General features: G+C 37.8%; 1 protein-coding gene across 7 annotated transcripts in view; it reads left to right on the forward strand.

Moving 5' to 3' along the window:
* CEP350 (centrosomal protein 350) overlaps nucleotides 1–19,057 on the forward strand; it is a 148,187-nt gene that overhangs the window by 96,213 nt on the left and 32,917 nt on the right. For all 7 annotated transcript variants that reach the window (XM_060197768.1, XM_060197772.1, XM_060197770.1 and 4 more), the window contains 6 exons: nucleotides 315–484; nucleotides 2,474–2,670; nucleotides 3,574–3,758; nucleotides 5,355–5,442; nucleotides 8,813–8,959; nucleotides 11,082–11,239. In XM_060197768.1, the coding sequence (XP_060053751.1) occupies nucleotides 315–484; nucleotides 2,474–2,670; nucleotides 3,574–3,758; nucleotides 5,355–5,442; nucleotides 8,813–8,959; nucleotides 11,082–11,239 (945 nt within the window). The remainder of the gene's footprint in view (nucleotides 1–314; nucleotides 485–2,473; nucleotides 2,671–3,573; nucleotides 3,759–5,354; nucleotides 5,443–8,812; nucleotides 8,960–11,081; nucleotides 11,240–19,057) is intronic.

Here is a 19,057-nt window from a genome sequence, read left to right on the forward strand (position 1 = left end):
AAAAAAAGAAAAGGATGTGGAAAAGTGGTTAGAACCCTCTTTTCTCTATAATTTTATTTTAGAATGAAAGAAAAGGGGGAAAGTAGTGTTTGCTCATTATGACTATTTAAAAGTGAAACCTTCCTTTCTCCTTAGCTTCTTTCAGAGTTTCCCCTCAGATTTATGTCTGCTTATCATTTCTGTGTTTCATATTATATCTTCATTTCATATAGTGATCATAAGGCATATTCTTTTGGTCAAGTGAGTATACTTTGAAGTTATGATCTAATTTGTCACTTTTTTTTTCTGGTTTTCTTCCATACATTCATAAACAGAAGTAGTAGTGGTAGCAGCCATCAAGAAAGTCCTTCAGGCCCATCTTCTAAAGAAAATAAGAAGAAACTTCATGGTGAAAAGATGGGGAGTTCTATTGAGGAACAAGTTCAAACTGCTGCAGATGATTCCCTAGGAAGTGATAGTGTACCATCTCTTCCTGATGAGAAAGGTAACTTTGTGTGTATGTATATACACACGCACACATTTTTGCGAAGTGGAAGCATTCCAGAACCTTTTGAGATATTTACCTCTTGAGTTAATATAACTATAGAATGTTATGATAATGAAGCTATAGCTATATGTCTATTATTCAGTTTATACAGGTGAAACTTAATTCAGGGTCACACATAATGCTAACTCAGGTCCAATACTGTACATGAATGCCTTGATCCCAGTGGAATCAAAACCTAATCTAGAAGAATATATTTGTAGGTAAATAGTATATGATCACCCCCCCCAATAAAATAAATTTTGTTCAGTTACAGATAGTTAACAGAATTATGAAAAGCAGAACATATTATTAGACCTTTAAATTTTAAATAGTCTAATAAAGATGTGATTTCTTACAAATGATAGTATCATATATAGTATAATTAAAATTTGAGGGCCGGCTGGTGGCGCACCTGGTTGAGCACACATGTTACAGTGCACAAGGACCCGGGTTTGAGCCCCCAGTCCCCACCTGCAGAGAGAAAGCTTCACAAGTAGTGAACCAAGGCTGCAGGTGTCTCTCTGTCTCTCTCCCTCTTTATCTCCCCATTCCTTTAAATTTCTGGCTGTCTCTATGCAATAAAAATATAGTAAAAACATAAAAAATAGATTAAAATTCACTACTTTGCTCTTCTTAGATCATAAGCAAAAGCTGTATGTCTACCAAGTCATGGGTAATACATGGTATAATGAAGAATTAGAATCTGATAACAAATGACATTTTAAGACATTAGACCAGAAAATCAACAGCCTCCATTACAAATGCAGTAATGTATGTATGTATGTATGTATGTATGTATTTATTTACGAGAAAGATTAGGAGGAGAGAAATAGCCAGACTCACTCTGGTACATGTGCTGCCGGGGATTGAACTCAGGACCTTATGCTGAGAGCCTAATGCTTTATCCATTGAGCCACCTCCTGGATCACCAAATGCAGTTTTTATATTATGGATTCTTAGTCACTTTTTTTTTTTTTTAATATTTTATTTATTAATGAGAAACATAGGAGGAGACAGAAAGAACCAGGCATCACCCTGGTACATGTGTTGCCGGGAATTGAACTCTGGACCGCATGCTTGAGAGTCCGATGCTTTATCCACTGCGCCACCTGCCAGACCACAGTCACTATTTTTGAATGACCATTGAGACCATCGAGAACTGTTGTCTTCAAAACAGGATAGACAAGACAATCTTTGGGATTTAAGAAGAAAATATTTTAATTTTACTCATCCTTTTGAAAATGTTTTTTTATAAATTTTATAATGAATACAATATATGGGTATTGAAGTATGTATTGTCATACATTATACAGATCTAAGTACTTAGAAGTGGAATGCTGTTACAACAAATCCTAAAAATGTAGAGATTTCTTTAGAGCTAGGAAACAAATGAACACTAAAATATATTTGAGGTGCAAACTAGGAAAAACCTACATTGTCTTGAAGAGACTCTGAGTTGGAATATTGACTTTAAAGGTGATTTTGATGCCTGAGAAGATGAATATAAAGACCATATTATTGGGCATTAAGAGAATAGTGATCCTTGTCAAAAGTAGTAAAGATTCAACTCAATTGCATTCTAGTGTTTTGTGGAAAGTGGACATTGTCTATTTAACAGATTTCTTCTTACTGAATATAAAATGAAGACGAACTTGGAAGATTCAGTAAATATTCAGTGTATTCATTTTGCAAAGAAAATAGTGGATTCTGGAGAGATTTCTTAGACAAATATTTATAAGCTACCCATGTATTTAAGTGGCATCTCAGTTGATGCACTGCACAGAGATAGAGATGGAAGTTCTCCCATATTTATTTAGAATGAAAAAATAAGTAAATTAACTACATGGGATCCATTCTATGACATTTATGCTAGATTTCCTGTAAATTAGCAACAAGGTCTACTAGTTAACTATTATGGCAAATTCTACTTTTTCCATTATTTTTTAGATTCAACTTCTATTGCAACAGAATATTCCCTAAAATTTGATGAATCCATGACAGAAGATGAAATAGAAGAAAAATCATTTCGATCTTTATTACCTTCTGAGAGTCATCGCCGATTTAATATGGAAAAGAAAAGAGGCCATCATGATGACTCTGATGAAGAACCTTCCCCAGAAAAGACTGCATTGTCTTCTGCCAAAGTATGTTTCAGTTTACCTCTAGAGGTAGTTCAGTACTGTATTCTCTCAGAAATATGAAGATAATTTTATTTTGAATTCAGTTCAAACTACCAGAATGATTTTCCCAAAATAGTAGTTATATATGATGTATTTACTTTAGAATTTGGCTTTATTTTCCTTACAAAGGAAACATGTATAGTCATTGACTGACCCAAAATTATTTCTTTGACTGTTCTCTATCACCTTATTATATTAAAAAAAAATTAGAACATAATTTTTCTTACTAAATTGTAAACTTTTTGGATTATGTGGGTAAAGTCTTTGCTTTGTGTCTGTAAGCTATATTGATTGGATTATAGTAGTTGTTTGTAAAAATGCTATTGACTAATAACTTAGTAAATGAATATTACTCTATGTGCTATTCTTTGAAAAATGTTCTCCTACATGATTGGAAGTCTCTATAATTAATATTTTTGAATGTGTGTTTGTGTGTTTTTAAGATATATTTATTAATGAGTGAGAACCATAGCATCAGTCTGGCATATGTGATGCCAGGGACCAAAATTGGGACCTCATACTTTTAAGTCCAGTGCTCTAGCCATTGTATGACCTCCTTGGTTGCTACATTTCTCTTATTTTCAATTTATTTTATTTATTTATTTTGGATAGAGACAGGAATTGAGAGGGAAGGGGGAGATAGGAAGGAGAGAGAGAGATAAGAAGACTTACAACAGTGCATCACCACTTACGAAGTTTTCCCCCTGCAGATGGGAACTTGGGTCTTGAACCTGGGTCCTTATGCACTGTAATGTGTGCATTCAGCCAGGTGCACTACCACCCAGTCCCTCACATTTCTCTTTTAATTTAATTAAACTCTAAAAACGGTTCAAAGGTTATAAGCATGAAATAAATTCTTTGATCTAGGAGTTGAGTATGCCATTCTCAGGAGGACAAGATAGCTTTTCTAAATTTACTATGGAGATGGTTCGACAGTATATGAAAGAAGAGGAAATGAGGGCTGCTCACCAGTCTTCACTCTTGCGTCTCCGTGAAAAGGCCTTGAAGGAGAAAACTAAGGCTGAATTAGCCTGGCTAGAGCATCAGAAAAAGTAAGTTCTTTCTGTTAACATAGTTTTCACTATTCACTTTCTCCTTCCTTCTTTCCTTTTTCAAAAATACTTTACTTATTTTGGATAATGACAAAGAGGAATTGATAGGTTAAGGGGAGATAGAGTCGGGGCAGTCTGACTTTGTTCACCAAGCTCTCTCTGTTATCAGGACACTGTAAAGTTTGGTTGGTTTCCCTGCTGCCACAAGAGTACACTGTATAGTTCTCTGGGTTCACCAAATAGTTCCCTGGGGTTTGCTCAAGGGCCTGTAGCTTCTACAACTCTAAACAGCAGTCCGAGTTACTTTTTTTTAAGCCATTCAGTGACTTGAGTGATATCATGTGGGTCCTTTAAAGTCTACCACATTGCTGGCAGTGCAGTGTTGTGTTTCTACTTGAGTCTTTCCCCTTCTGCTGTCATTGTCCCTGTGTAATCACCAACTTTGAGGTAATGATGTTTCTTTCTTTACCAGAAATCCCACCTGTTCTCTGAGGAAATTCATGGAGTTGTTTTGTTCTAATACTTGTTTTCTGAGAGCCAGCTTCTTGCGACTAGGTCATGATAGCTCTTCCCCAGAAGTCCTCATTTTCTCCTTTTAATAAAAGGAGATGCTTTGTTTTTAAAGATGTTTTTGTTTTTCATTTAATTTGATTGATTAGATCAGTCCAGTTTCTCAAACTAGAAATGAGTCACCTTTTATTCATTGCTCCCTCATTGACTTTTTGGCGGTTTCTCCCCATGTAACATTTTCTTTGCATTTTTTAAAATCTATTTTTATTTACTTATTATTGGATAGAGACAGAGAGATTGAGAGAGAATGGGGAGATAGGGAGGGAAAGAGACAGACACCTGCTTCACCACTTGTGAAGTTTTCCCCCTGCAGAAGGGGAAAACTAGGGGCTTGAATCTGGGTCCTTGTGCACTGTAATGTTTGTGTGCTTAACCAGGTGTGCCACTGCCTGGTCCCTTGCATTTCTCTATCATTTAACTGACTCTTTTCTTATGTTGTCATTTTATACTTAATCCCTTTACTTTTATAGATTTCTCAGTTATTTTCTCTTCAGAGGATACCATATAGGGTTTGTATATGTTGTATATCCAGTGAAGTACTTTGGGGGCTCAAAATTGCTGCCAGCAGCAACTGTTTTTCACATTTAAAAATGTTAAATTGATTTGGAGACTTTTTGGTGATTGGGAATTCTTGAAGCTAAGAAATCTAATCCATCCCTGGATTGAAGACCCCACCAATGTGTCCTGGAGCTCAGCTTCCCCAGAGACCCACCCTACTAGGGAAAGAGAGAGGCAGACTGGGAGTATGGACCGACCAGTCAACGCCCATGTTCAGCGGGGAAGCAATTACAGAAGCCAGACCTTCTACCTTCTGCAACCCACAATGACCCTGGGTCCATGCTTCCAGAGGGATAGAGAATGGGAAAGCTACTGGGGAGGGGGTGGGATATGGAGATTGGGTGGTGGGAATTGTGTGGAGTTGTATCCCTCCTACCCTATAGTTTTGTTAATTAATCCTTTCTTAAATAAAAAAAATTAAAAAAAAAAAAGAAATCTAATCCTTTTTTCAATGGGAAATATTTTCAGACATCTACGAGACAAAGGAGAAGATGATAAGATGCCTCCTCTCCGGAAGAAACAGCGGGGTTTGCTCTTAAGATTGCAGCAAGAGAAGGTACGCTAGGAGAGACATTTTATTAAAGAGAATTTATCATAAGGCAGTAGATTGTGGAATGTATTATTTTGTCTAATCTTTTATTATCTTCTTAGATGATTTTTTTTTTTCTTTTTGACACCAGGAGTTTTGTTCACACAATTCCACTGGCCCCAATAGAGACCCCCCCCCCCTTTTAAGTTCAGAAACAGATGGGGCCGAGAGGAGATGCTATAGCATCACTCCATCCTTTATGAAGTGTCCCCTAGTACCATGTGTGGCACTCCCATGTGTTGCCAGGTGCTCTCTCCTGGGTTCTATTGCATAGTTAAGTGTATGCTCTATAAAGCAAGTTATCTCCCAGCACAGTATATGAAATTTAGTGAATACTTAGTCATTGTGTATGATATACTACTATAATTACAGGGGCTCATAGGTGACAGTGTACAGTATTTCTCCTAACTTAGGATATTCTGTGTGGAGTTTCATATGATTCAGTCTTAAAATGTCCCTGGTGTGGGGGCTGGGCGGTAGCGCACCAGGTTAAGCGCACATAATGCAAAGCGCAAGAATCCCTGTTCCAGCCCCTGACTATTCCCCTGCAGAGAAGCCGCTTCACAAGCAATGAAGCAGGTCTTGCAGGTGTCTCTCTGTTTCTCTCCCTCTCTGTCTTCCCTATCTCTTTCATTTTCTCTCTGTCCTATCCAACAACAGCAGCAGCTACAACAATAACAACAACAATAGCAGCACCAGCAACAACAATGGTAAAAAGATGGCCTCCAGGAGCAGTGGATTTGAAATGCAGGCACTGAACCCCAACAGTAACCCTGTAGGCAAAAAAAAAAAAAAGTTCCTATTGGGGGGTCAGGCCTGGCACACCAGGTTAAGAGCACACATTACAGTGCACAGAAACCCAGGTTCTAGCCCTTGGTTCCCACCTGTAGGGAGAAAGCTTCACAAGTGGTGAAGCATTGTTGCAGGTACCTCTTTGTCTCTCCCCACACCCTTCCCCCCCCTTTTTAATCAGAGCACTGCTTAGCTCTGGTTTATGGTGGTGTAGGGGATTGAACCTGGGACCTTAAAGCCTCAGACATGAGAGTATCTTTGCATAACCATTATGCTATCTACCCCTGCCCTCTTCCCCTATCTTTTCCTCCCTTCTCAGTTTCTCTCTGTATCTAATGAATAATTTTTTTTTTAAAAAGTTGCTGATGATATTGTATATGGTAGTAGTTATAAAAAACCTTTCTTTTTTCTAAAAAAAAAAAAAAATGTTATTAATGAGAGATAGGATGAGGGGAAGAAAGGGAGCCAGACTGCTGGGCTTGAACTTGGGACCTTAAGCTTGAGAATCCAACACTTTATCCACTATGCCTCCTCCCAGACCACTTAAAAAAAATTAAGGGGAGTCGGGCGGTAGTGCAGTGGGTTAAGTGCACGTGGAGCAAAGCATAAGGATCCCGGTTCTAGACCCCAGCTCCCCACCTGTAGGGGAGTCGCTTCACAGGCAGTGAAGTAGGTCTGCAGGTGTCTCTCTTTCTCTCCCCCTCTCTGTCTTCCCCTCCTCTCTCCATTTCTCTGTCCTAGCCAACAAAATTTAAAAAAAAAATTAAGATCTATTTTTTATTTTAGGTTTTATTTTTTTAATTATAGTGATTTAATAATGATCGACAAGACTATAGAATAAGAGTGGTACAATTCCGGGAGTTGGGTGGTAGCACAGTGGGTTAAGCGCACATGGCACAAAGCGCAAGGACCAGCGTAAGGATCCTGGTTCGAGCCCCCCCCCCCCCCCCCCCCGGCTCCCCACCTGCAGGGGGTTCGTTTCACAGGCAGTGAAGCAAGTCTGCAGGTGTCTTATCTTTCTCTTCCTCTCTCTTTCTTCCCCTCCTCTCAACATTTCTTTCTGTCCTAACAACAATGACATCAATAACAACAACAGTAATAACTACAACAACAATTAAAAAACAACAGGGCAACAAAAAGGAAAAATTAATTAATTAATTAATATATTAAAAAAATTTAAAAAGTGGTACAATTCCATACAATTCCCACCACTACAATTCTTTATTCCATTTCCTCCATTTGAAGGTTCCCTATTCTTTATCCCACTAGAAGTATGGGCCAAAGATCTTTATGGGGTGCATAAGGTGGGAGGTCTAAAACAATAAGGGCAACAAAAGGGAAAATAAATAAATAAAAATTAAAAAATTAATAAAAATAGTAATAATACATAAAAATAATAAACAATATATTTTTTAAAAGAACAACAAGGTGGGAGATCTGGCTTCTGTAATTACTTCTTTGCTGGACATGAGTGTCAGGTCAATCTATACCTCTAGCCTATTTCTTTCTTTCCCTAGTGGGGTAGACCTCTGGGGAGGTGGGGTTCCAGGACACATTAGTGAGGTCATCTGCCCAGGGAAGTCAGGTTGGTGTCATGGTAGCATCTGCAACTTGGTAGTTGAATAACATTAAGATAGCAATTACAGAAGCCAGACCTTCCACCCTCTGCAACCCACAACGACCCTGGATCCATACTCCCAGAGAGATAGAGAATGGGAAGGCTATCAGGGGAGGGGATGGGATATGGAGATTGGGTTATAGGAATTGTGCGGAACTGTACCCCTCTTATTCTGTGGTTTTGTTAATGTCTCCTTTCTTAAATTAAAAAAAAAAGATATAAAGCAGAACAAATTGTTAATCAGGAATCTAAAGGTAAAAGAATATAGCAGATGAGATCTGGATCATTAAGATCTGTTTTAAGGCCATAAAATGGTTTTTAATTTTTATTTGTTTGTACTATTTTTAAAATCTCTCCTAAAGAATTAATTCATAGGATGAAACATGTATAAGCATTAAAGCAAAACTTAGAATGGTAAACAGTTATAAGGGGCCTGAAAGCTTAGCAGTTAAAATAATGGTTTCATTAGTTAGTTTTCTTACTATGCAACTGTTAAAACATATACATATAAAGATGAAGTAGGTCTCTGGGAAAATCTGAAGGATTTGTTAAATTTAAAAAAGGGTATGAAATTAAATCTTGTAATTATAACGGTTAGAATTAAGGTATCATGTTAAATTATTTTATAGTGATGGGCTATGTGACTTGAATCAACTACTTAAAATGTTTTCCTTGTAATTATTATTGTTTTGTTTATTTGTTTATTTTACCAGAGTACTGCTCAGCCCTCATTTATGGAGTGTGAGGATTGAAATTGGGATTTTGGAGCCTCAGGAACTAGAGTCCCTTTGCATAGTCATTATGTTATCTACCCCCGCCTCTAAATTTTTTCAGTCTCCTTTTATCTTGAATTAAAATACCTATGATAAAAATATAAGTGGTGATTGAACTTTCCTTTTAAATTTTACTTAATTTCTTCAACCTTAGGCAGAAATTAAACGTCTTCAAGAAGCAAATAAGGCAGCTCGGAAAGAAAGACAACTGATTCTTAAACAACAAGAAGAGATAGAAAGAATTCGACAGACCACCATAAAGCTACAGGAGAAGTTAAAGTCTGCAGGGGAGAATAAACTGGTAAGTTATATTAAATTATTAGTTTGATTTTTCTCCTCCTTTTGTTGCAAATCTCTCTTCATCCCTTGAGTATTATTTTTGCTGTTACAATACTATAATTTGATAAGATAAAGTTCTGTGTATGTATCTGTATATAGTAAAAGTTTTAATTTTTCCTGTGAAATATTCAAGTTTTGAAAGGGACACATGGTTCATATATTAATTTAAAACTATTTTTCATCTATATACCATAATGGTTTTGACTTGATCATTTGATTTGGTGTCTCTCAGATCTTAACATAGTTACTGAGTTTCACTGAACTATTCGTTCCCTTTTAGTACATTATTCTATTTCTTTATTATCATCATCATCATCATCATCATCATCATCATCATCATTGTCAGTGCCACTCTGGGCCCACTTTTTCAGAGAGAGAGAGGTGAGAGGGTCACTGGTGGAGAAGGGGGAAGGCACTACAACACAGAAACTTCTATCATGGTGGGGACTGGGCTCAAACCTGATCACATGCGCTTACTGTCCAAGTGAGCTGCTTTGTCATTTCCTTTTTGTAATTAACAAGTACTTTGCATAGAGTAATTTTGTTAGTTTGTTCTTAAAACTTTTATTTTTTTTAATTAAAATAATGGACTTCCATTTTAGCTAAATGTAACAGTCTATTCCTGTTGTTGTTTTTTGTTCACATTGTTCTGAATCAGGTCAGTAGGAGCCTCAGGCTAGTAAGAGTCTTTTGATATATCTGTAGTAGTCTTTGAGCATTTTCGTGTTTTCCAAAAAAGATGTTTCAGGGCTGTCTTGTACTTTCCATGTCCCATCCTTGTTTTGTTTTTTCACCAGAGCACTGCTCAGTTCTGACTTTATGATGGTGTAAGGGATTGAACCTGGGATCTTGGATCCTCAGGCATTAGAATCTGTTTGTATAATCATTATGTTATCTCCTCCACCGTATGCCCCATCTTTGGAATCACCCATTTCTTGTGCTTTTTTAAACTTTTTTTTTTTATTATTTATTTGTCATTGCATAGAGACAGAGAGAAGTTGAGAGAGAAGGGGAGGTAGAGAGGAAGAGAGACAGAGAGATGCCTGCAGAACTGCTTCACCACCTGTGAAGCGACTCCCCTACAGGTGGGGACCCGGGGACTCGAACTGGGATCCTTACTCTGGTCCTTGCGTTTTGTGCCACATGTGCTTAACCCACTGTGCTACCGCCCGACTCCCCCTTTAAAGTTTTTTTTTTTTAAAAGATTTTATTTATTCATTCATGAAGAAGATAGGTGGAGAGAGGGGAAAAAACAAACAAATAAGACATCACTTTGGTACATGTACTGCCAGGGATTGAACTTGGGACCTCATGCTTGAGAGTCCAATGCTTTATACACTATGCCACCTCCCTGACCGCCGCTTTCTCCAAGGAAGGAAGTTATTTAGAAACCAAGATCTGTTGTTAGGCAGTTTCACTCCTATCCAGACTTGCCTCTTTTTTTTTTCTATTTGCCTCTAGGGTTATTGCTGGGGCTCAATGCCAGAACTACAAATTTACCACTTTTGTTGGTCATTTTTTCCTCTTTTCTTTCTTTTTTTCTATTCTGTATAACAGAAACTGAGAGGGGAGGTGAAGATAGAAAGGGAAAAATAGATATTTACAGACCTTTACCACTTGTGAAGTGTCCCCCTGCAGGTGGGGGGCGGGGACTCGAGTCCTGGTTCTATGTGTGCTTAACCAGGTGCACCACTGCTCAGCCCCCAGACTGATGCAACAATTTGTATGCAACAAATGTAGGGAATATTTAATTAGATAAAGAGAAATACATTTTTCATGCCTTTATTTCTACATGTGTATATGTTTGTGTTATGAGTTCATATTGATAAATAATAGTTCATAGTAATTCCTCCATTTTGAGTCTAGCAACATATGGGTCATTCCAGTTTTCTCTCTTTTGGAAATCCTTCTCTGACAGATAAATAAACTTTTAGTGTTTAATTTATATATTTATAATACCTTAGCTGTATAACTTAATAGCTTAATCTTTTAAGGATAAACTTAATGCTCAAATGATAGTGCTTAAGATGACTAAGAGCTTAAATTCCCATAAACTGCAATACTTTATTCCTTTTTATATATAGGATTCTCATAGTGATGATGATTCAAAGGATAATAAAGCAACTAGTCCTGGTCCAACTGACTTGGAGACTCGAAGTCCCTCCCCCATTTCAGTCTCCAGTAGTGAAACTAGCAGCATTATGCAAAAGCTGAAGAAAATGAGAAGCCGCATGGATGAAAAGTAATTTATTTTTATAACTGTCTCTTGTTTAGTTATATTGAAAAGTGGTAGCATGAAACAGTGCTTAATGTACTTCATTAGATCAGAGTGCTATATAACAATACTTATGGATTCAATAGATTTCAACAGAATTATTAGATGAATCTAGAAGTAAGTCAACAGTATACCCTATTTATAAAATAAATTTACTTGTTTTTATGGAGATACTGTTCATATTTTAAAAACCAAAGTAGTAGTTACACATTTACCTGTGACAAAGTTTTCTCTTTTACTAAAAACTCTGAGTGTAATTTCTATCTTCTCTAGAAGCCAAGAATTTGTCTGCCAACTTGAGAGAGTAGTGATACATTCTAAGTTCTTACTCTGTGATTCTCTGACAATTCTCAACCTTATTCAAGTAGAGAATTAGATTTAAAAACTGTATTTATTTTTGTTTGTCACATAAGAGGAAGAGAGTTTCACATGAAGCAGAGAGAAGGAAGAGAGAGGGAGGGAGAGACACAAGCCAGAGGCTCACTCTCATACATACAGAGCTAGGTATTGAACTGGGAATCTTGGAGATGAAGGTTCAGTGCTCTGTCAGTCAAACCATTTCCCCTGCCATGAGAACAAAAGTATGACCTTGTGAGTAGGTGTGATTTGATGAATTGAAATAAGAAAGACCAATGTTCTTCTAGAATACTGAATGATAGGACAGTCTGCCATTCTTCTCGAACAGTTCTAAATACTATTTCTTTTTTTTTTTTTTAAATAATTTATTTCTTTATTGGGGAATTAATGTTTTACATTCAACAGTAAATACAATAGTTTGTACATGCATAACATTCCCCAGATTCCCATTTAACAATACAACCCCCACTATGTCATTCATCATCTTTCATGGACCTGTATTCTCCCCACCCACCCACCTACCCCAGAGTCTTTTACTTTGGTGCAATACTCCAATTCCATTTCAGGTTCGACTTGTGTTTTCTTTTCTAATCTTGTTTTTCAACTTCGGCCTGAGAGTGAGATCATCCCATATTCATCCTTCTGTTTCTGACTTATTTCACTCAACATGATTTTTTCAAGGTCCATCCAAGATCGGCTGAAAACAGTGAAGTCACCATTTTTTACAGCTGAGTAGTATTCCATTGTGTATATATACCACAACTTGCTCAGCCATTCATCTGTTGTTGGACACCCGGGTTGCTTCCAGGTTTTGGCTATTACAAATTGTGCTGCCAAGAACATATGTGTACACAGATCTTTTTGGATGGATGTGTTGGGTTCCTTAGGATATATCCCCAGGAGGGGAATTGCAGGGTCATAGGGTAGGTCCATTTCTAGCCTTCTGAGAGTTCTCCAGACTGTTCTCCACAGAGGTTGGACCAATTGACATTCCCACCAGCAGTGCAGGAGGGTTCCTATGACCCCACAACCTCTCCAGCATTTGCTGCTGTTACCTTTTCTGATGTATGACATTCTCACAGGAGTGAAGTGATATCTCATTGTTGTCTTGATTTGCATTTCTCTGACAATCAGAGACTTGGAGCATTTTTTCATGTGTTTCTCGGCCTTTTGGATCTCTTCTGTGGTGAATATTCTGTCCAAGTCCTCCCCCCATTTTTGGATGGGGTTATTGTCTTGTTGTTGAGTCTGGCAAGCTCTTTATATATGTTGGTTATTAAACTCTTATCTGATGTATGGCATGTAAAGATCTTCTCCCATTCTGTGAGGGGTCTCTTGGTTTGGGTAGTGGTTTCTTTTGCTGTGAAGAAGCTTTTTAATTTGATGTAGTCCCATAGGTTTATACTTGCCTTAATCTTCCTTGTAATTGGATTCGTTTCATTGAAAATGTCTTTAAAATTTATGCGGAAAAAAGTTCTGCCAATATTTTCCTCTAAGTATCTGATAGTTTCTGGTCTAACATCCAAGTCCTTGATCCACTTGGAATTTACTTTTGTATTTGGTGAAATACAGTGATTCAGTTTCATTCTTCTGCATGTTTCAACCCATTGTTTCCAACACCATTTGTTGAAGAGACTCTGCTTTCCCCATGTAATAGTCTGGGCCCCTTTGTCAAAGATTAGATGTCCATAGGTGTGGGGCCTAATTTCTGGGCTCTCAGTTCTATTCTACTGGTCAGTGTGTCTGTTCATGTTCCAGTACCAAGCAGTTTTGATGACAATGGCCCTATAATACAGTTTGAGATCTGGGAGTGTGATGCCTCCGGTTCTGTTCTTTTTTTCTCAAGATTGTTTTGGCAATTCTAGGTCTTTTCTGGTTCCAGATAAACATTTGTCGCATTTGTTCTATTCTCCTAAAAAATGTGCTTGGGATCTTGATTGTAGATGGCTCTGGGTAATATATTCATTTTGATGATGTTAATTCTTCCAACCCATGAACATGGAATATCTTTCCACTTCTTTGTGTCTTTTTCAATTTCTTTGAGTAGTGACTCATAATTTTCAGTATACAAGTCTTTCACTTCTTTGGGTAGGTTCACTCCTAGATATTTTATTGTTTTTGTTGCTATAGAAAAAGGAACTGATTTCTGGATTTCAATTTCTTCTAACTTAGTGTTTGCATAGAGGAATGCCACTGACTTTTGAATGTTAATTTTATAGCCTGACACATTACTGTATTGCCTGATGAGTTCCAAAAGCTTCTTGCTGGATTCCTTAGGTTTTTCCATTTATACTATCATGTCATCTGCAAATAAGGAGAGTTTGACTTCTTCTCTTCCAATCTGTATGCTTTTAATTCCTTGCTCCTGCCTGATTGCTATGGTAAGAACTTCCAACACTATCTTGAATAGTAATGGTGATAGTGGGCAGCCCTGTCTAGTACCTGATCTGAGTGGAAATGCTTCCAGTTTTTCACCATTGAGTATTATGTTGGCTGTAGGTTTGCTATATATAGACTCCACTATCTTGAGGAATTTTCCATCTATTCCCATTTTTTGTAGTGTTTTGATCATAAAGGGATGTTGTATTTTGTCAAAGGCTTTCTCTGCATCTATTGATATGACCATGTGGTTTTTGGTCTTGCTTTTGTTGATGTGGTGGATCACATTGATTGATTTACGTATATTAAACCAACCTTGCATGCCTGGGATAAACCCCACTTGGTCATGATGAACAATCTTTTTGATATACTGCTGTATCCGGTTGGCTAGAATTTTGTTCAATATTTTTGCATCTATGTTCATCAGAGATATTGGTCTGTAGTTTTCTTTTTTGGTTGTGTCCCTGTCTGCTTTTGGTACCAGGGTGATGTTGGCTTCATAGAAGCTGGCAGGGAGTATTCCAGTGTCTTCAATCTTCTGAAAGACTTTTAAAAGTAGAGGTATTAGTTCTTCTTTGAAGGTTTTGTAGAATTCATTTGTAAAACCATCTGGTCCAGGACTTTTATTTTTGGGGAGATTTTTGATAACTGTTTCAATTTCATTAGCTGTGATGGGCCTGTTCATGTTATCCACTTCCTCTTTACTTAGTTTTGGAAGTGGTAGGTATCTAGGAAATCATTCATTTCTTCCAGGTTCTCTAGCTTGGTGGCATATAGTTGTTCATAGAAGTCTCGCATGATATGTTGAATTTCTGCAGTGTCTGTTGTGATATCTCCTCTTTCATTTACTATCCGATTTATTTGGGTCTTCTCCCTTTTTTGTTTTGTGAGTCTGGCTAAAGGTTTGTCGATTTTGTTTACTCTTTCGAAGAACCAACATTTACTTTCATTGATCTTTTGTATGGTTTTCCTGTTCTCAATGTTATTTATTTCTGCCCTAACTTTAGTGATTTCTGTCCTTCTGGTTGCTTTAGGATTCCTTTGTTGTTCTTCTTCTAGGTCTTTAAGATGTGCAATCAGGCTGTTTATTTGTGCCTTTTCTTGTTTCCTAATGTGTGCTTGTATAGCTATGAACTTCCCTCTTAGAACTGCTTTAGCTGTGTCCCAAATATTTTGATAGCTTGTGTCTTCATTTTCATTGAACTCTCGAAACATTTTGATTTCTTCCTTGATTTCTTCTTTGACCCAGAAGTTGTTAAGAAGTGTACTGTTGAGCTTCCACATTTTGGGACTGTTACTAATCTTTTGTTGATTGTTAAGTGTTAGTTTAATTCCACTGTGGTCTGAGAAGATGTTTGGGATGATTTCAGTGCTCTTGAATTGGCTGATGCTGTCTTTGTGGCCTAACATATGGTCTGTCCTTGAGAATGACCCATGTGGATTTGAGTAAAATGTATATTCCAGTTTCTTGGGATGAATGACTCTGAAAATGTCCAATAGTTCTAGTTTATCTATCTCTTCATTTAGCTCCCTTATGTCTTTACTGATTTTCTTCCTGGATGATCTGTCCAGTTGAGATAGTGGGGTGTTGAAGTCCCCTACTATGATTGTGTTACTGTTAATATATTGCTGTAGCTCTTTCAGTAGAAGTTTGATGTATTTAGATGGCTTCTCATTGGGTGCATAGATATTAATAATTGTTAAGTCCTCTTGATTGACTGATCCTCTGAGCATTAACTAGTGTCCATTCCTATCTTTTTTAATCTTATCTATTTTAAAGTCTATCATGTCAGATATGAGAATAGCTGTTCCTGCCCTTTTTTGTGGGCCATTGGCTTGTATGATAGTTTTCCATCCTTTCACTTTAAGTCTGTGTTTGTCTTGTTGAGTTAGGTGAGTTTCCTGTAGATAACATATTGTTGGGTTGTGTTTTCTGATCCATCTTCCTACTCTGTGTCTTTTAATAGGTGAATTCAGGCCATTCACATTTATTGATATCAAAGATTGAAGATATTTTAACACCATTCTTGTAGTTTTAGAGTGTTTTGATATATGTCCTATTTGTGGTGGTCTGATTGTTTATAGGAGACCTTTCAGAACTTCTTTCAGGGCAGGCTTGGTGATGGTTGCTTCCTTCAACTATTGCTTGTCTGAGAAGGTTTTGATGCTTCCATCTAGTCTGAATGACAGTCTAGCAGGATATAGTATTCTTGGCTGAAAGCCTTTCTCATTGAGCACTCGATAGATATCTTGCCATTCTCTTCTGGCCTGTAGTGTTTGTATGGAGAAGTCTGCTGCTAATCTTTTCCTTTGTAGGTGACTCTTTGTTTTTCTCTTGCAGCCTTGAGGATCCTTTCTTTATCCTTATTCCTTTCCATTCTAAGTATGACATGTCTTGGTGTCTTTAGGTCTGGGTTAATTCTGTTTGGGACCCTCTGGGCTTCTTGAATCTTTATGTCTTTGGTGTTGTCTAGACTAGAGAAATTTTCAGCTATTATGGCCTGGAGAATGCTTTCTTCCTCTCCTTCTCTTTCTTCCTCTGGTAAGCCAATAATGCGTATATTGTTTCTTTTGAAGTCATCCCATAGGACTCTGTTGTTGTTTTCAGCATCTCTTAATCTCTTTTTGAGATCTCTTACTTCTTTTTTAGTTGTCTCTAATTCATCCTCAATCTTGCTAATTCTGTCTTCAGCCTCATAGATTCTATTCTCTCTGCCCTCTACTGCTTTCTGGAGTTCATCTATTTTGTTGCCCTGCTGTGATACTGTTTTAGCTTGTTCAGCTAGTTGCCTTCTTAGCTCAGCGATTTCAGCTTTCAGCTCTCTAATAACCATGAGATAATTAGAATTTTCTTCCATATTCTCTTTTGTTGTTCCTGCATTTCTGATTACAATTTTTTCAAATTCTTTACTCACTCCTGTTATTATTTCCTTAGCTAATGTTTGGATGTTGAACTCGTTTTGTGCTTCACCCTCTGGAGCACTTTTAGCTGGACTTTTGTCCTGGTTCGATTCTCCAATATTTTTTCTTGTTGTTTTAACCATTTTATATATTATGTTATGAGTTCCCTTTATCAGTACTTTTCAAATTATTGATCACTATTGCCTGGATTGACTTGTGTCTAAGTAATTTAATTAAAGGGTTTTTCCGTGGTGGAAGTTAACAGTTTTTTCAACCCCTGAGTTGGAGCTCAGTGGTGTAAAAGCCTCTTTTTTTCCTTCCCTGTAGGCTATGGGAGCCTGAGGGCTTTAAAACTATCAATAGGCTTCTTAGCTTAATCACTGACTCCTGACCAAGAGATAAAGCAGGGTGTGGCAGAGATAATCCAGTGGCTATGCAAAGAGACTTTAACAGCCCCTCAGCTATGCCACCGAGGTATAGGTCTTCTCCTGAGTTTCCCGGTTAGATCTGTCCCCTGGTGTCCCTCCCTTTTGCTGCTCCAGATTCTGAGGGTAGTAGCAATGGAGACTCAGAGTTGCACTTGGTGAGTCTCTGGGGAGTCCTTTCCTCCCATCAGCTGTCCCCTTGTTGTGGAGCAGACTGGAGGTGGTGTCTCCACTGATAAACTGTTGAACTGTTAGCAGCCACTTAATCTCTCCTTAGGCCCCTCTCTCCTCTCTGTCACCAGCCACGCGTGTTTGTACTCACGGGTGATTTACTGGGTTCCTGTGGTCATTCTAGTCCTGTCTTGTTTTGGTCCGGGTGGTCTCCTTTGGTATTCCTAGTTGATCCGGGAGAGGAGAGGAGGGGAGGGGAGGGGAGGGGAGGGGAGGGGAGGGGAGGGGAGGGGAGGGGAGGGGAGGGGAGGGGAGGGGAGAGAAGTGAAAGCCATCTGCTGCTCGTAGCTCCGCCTCCGGAAGTCGAATTCTCTATCTAAATACTATTTCTTAAAGACATTTTTTAAAGGAAGGTTCTCTGACCTAGATTGTAGCTTAGTTGTATGTCACCTTTGACATAAAATGATACTTAGGTCTAGTTTTTTTCTTTCAGTTTTACTTAATTTTACCTAAATACACTTATTATTTGATTGATTGTGGAATGTGCCCTTGACTTTATAACTGTAACCTTCTTTAAATTTGAGAGAGATCCATTAAACATTTTTATTGACTTCTATTTTTTTTAATTTATTACACATGAGAAAGAGTTTCACATGAGACAAGGAGAGAGGAAAGCTAGAGTTGGTGCATGCAGTGCTGGGGATTAGGCATGCATGTCCGATTCTTTACTAGTTGAACCATTTCCGCAGCCATTTAGTAAGTGCTATTTTAAGTTCACAATTTGAACCACAGATTGAATTTAAATCATATTTTGATATCCTTTAGCAGTATATACACACATCACAAAATTTCTCTCAGTTTACTACTTTTGTGCAGAGAAACCTTATCAGCATAGAAGGGAAAACTATTAGAAATACAAGAAAATGTAACAGAATGGAAGCCACAAACACATGGATGGGACATGAGATCCTGAGTTTGAGCCCTAGCATTGTGTATACTGGAGTAAGGCTCTAGTACCCCTCCTCTCCATAAATAACTCTTAAAAAAGAAATGTAGTTTTGATGTAGGCTGTATTTTGAATTAGCAGAAAAAGTATTACTTTTTTGAGTCACAGTGGTTCTAAAACAGCTATTAATTAAAAATAGCAAAAGTTGGGGGTCAGGCGGTCGTGCAGTGGGTTAAGTGCACATGATGCAAAGCTCAAGGACTGGTGTAAGGATCCTGATTCAATCCCCTGGTTTCCCGCCTGCAGGGGGGTCACTTCACAACTGGTGAATCAGGTCTGCAGGTGTCTTATCTTTCTCTCCCCTCTCTGTCTTCCCAATCTCTCTTGATTTCTCTCTATCCTATACATCAACAACAGCAGCAATGACAACAAGGGCAATGAAATGGAGAAAAATGGCCTCCAGGAGCAGTGAATTCATGGTGCAGGCACCAAGCCTCAGTGATAACCCTGGAGGCAGGAAAAGACAAAAAAAAAAAGAAAAAAAAGAAAAGTTATAGGTAGCACCTATAACTCAGAGATCCAGCAGAAAATACCATATAACCTTGG

This window comes from Erinaceus europaeus, chromosome 9 (genome assembly GCF_950295315.1).
Source record: "Erinaceus europaeus chromosome 9, mEriEur2.1, whole genome shotgun sequence".
NCBI lineage: Eukaryota > Metazoa > Chordata > Mammalia > Eulipotyphla > Erinaceidae > Erinaceus > Erinaceus europaeus.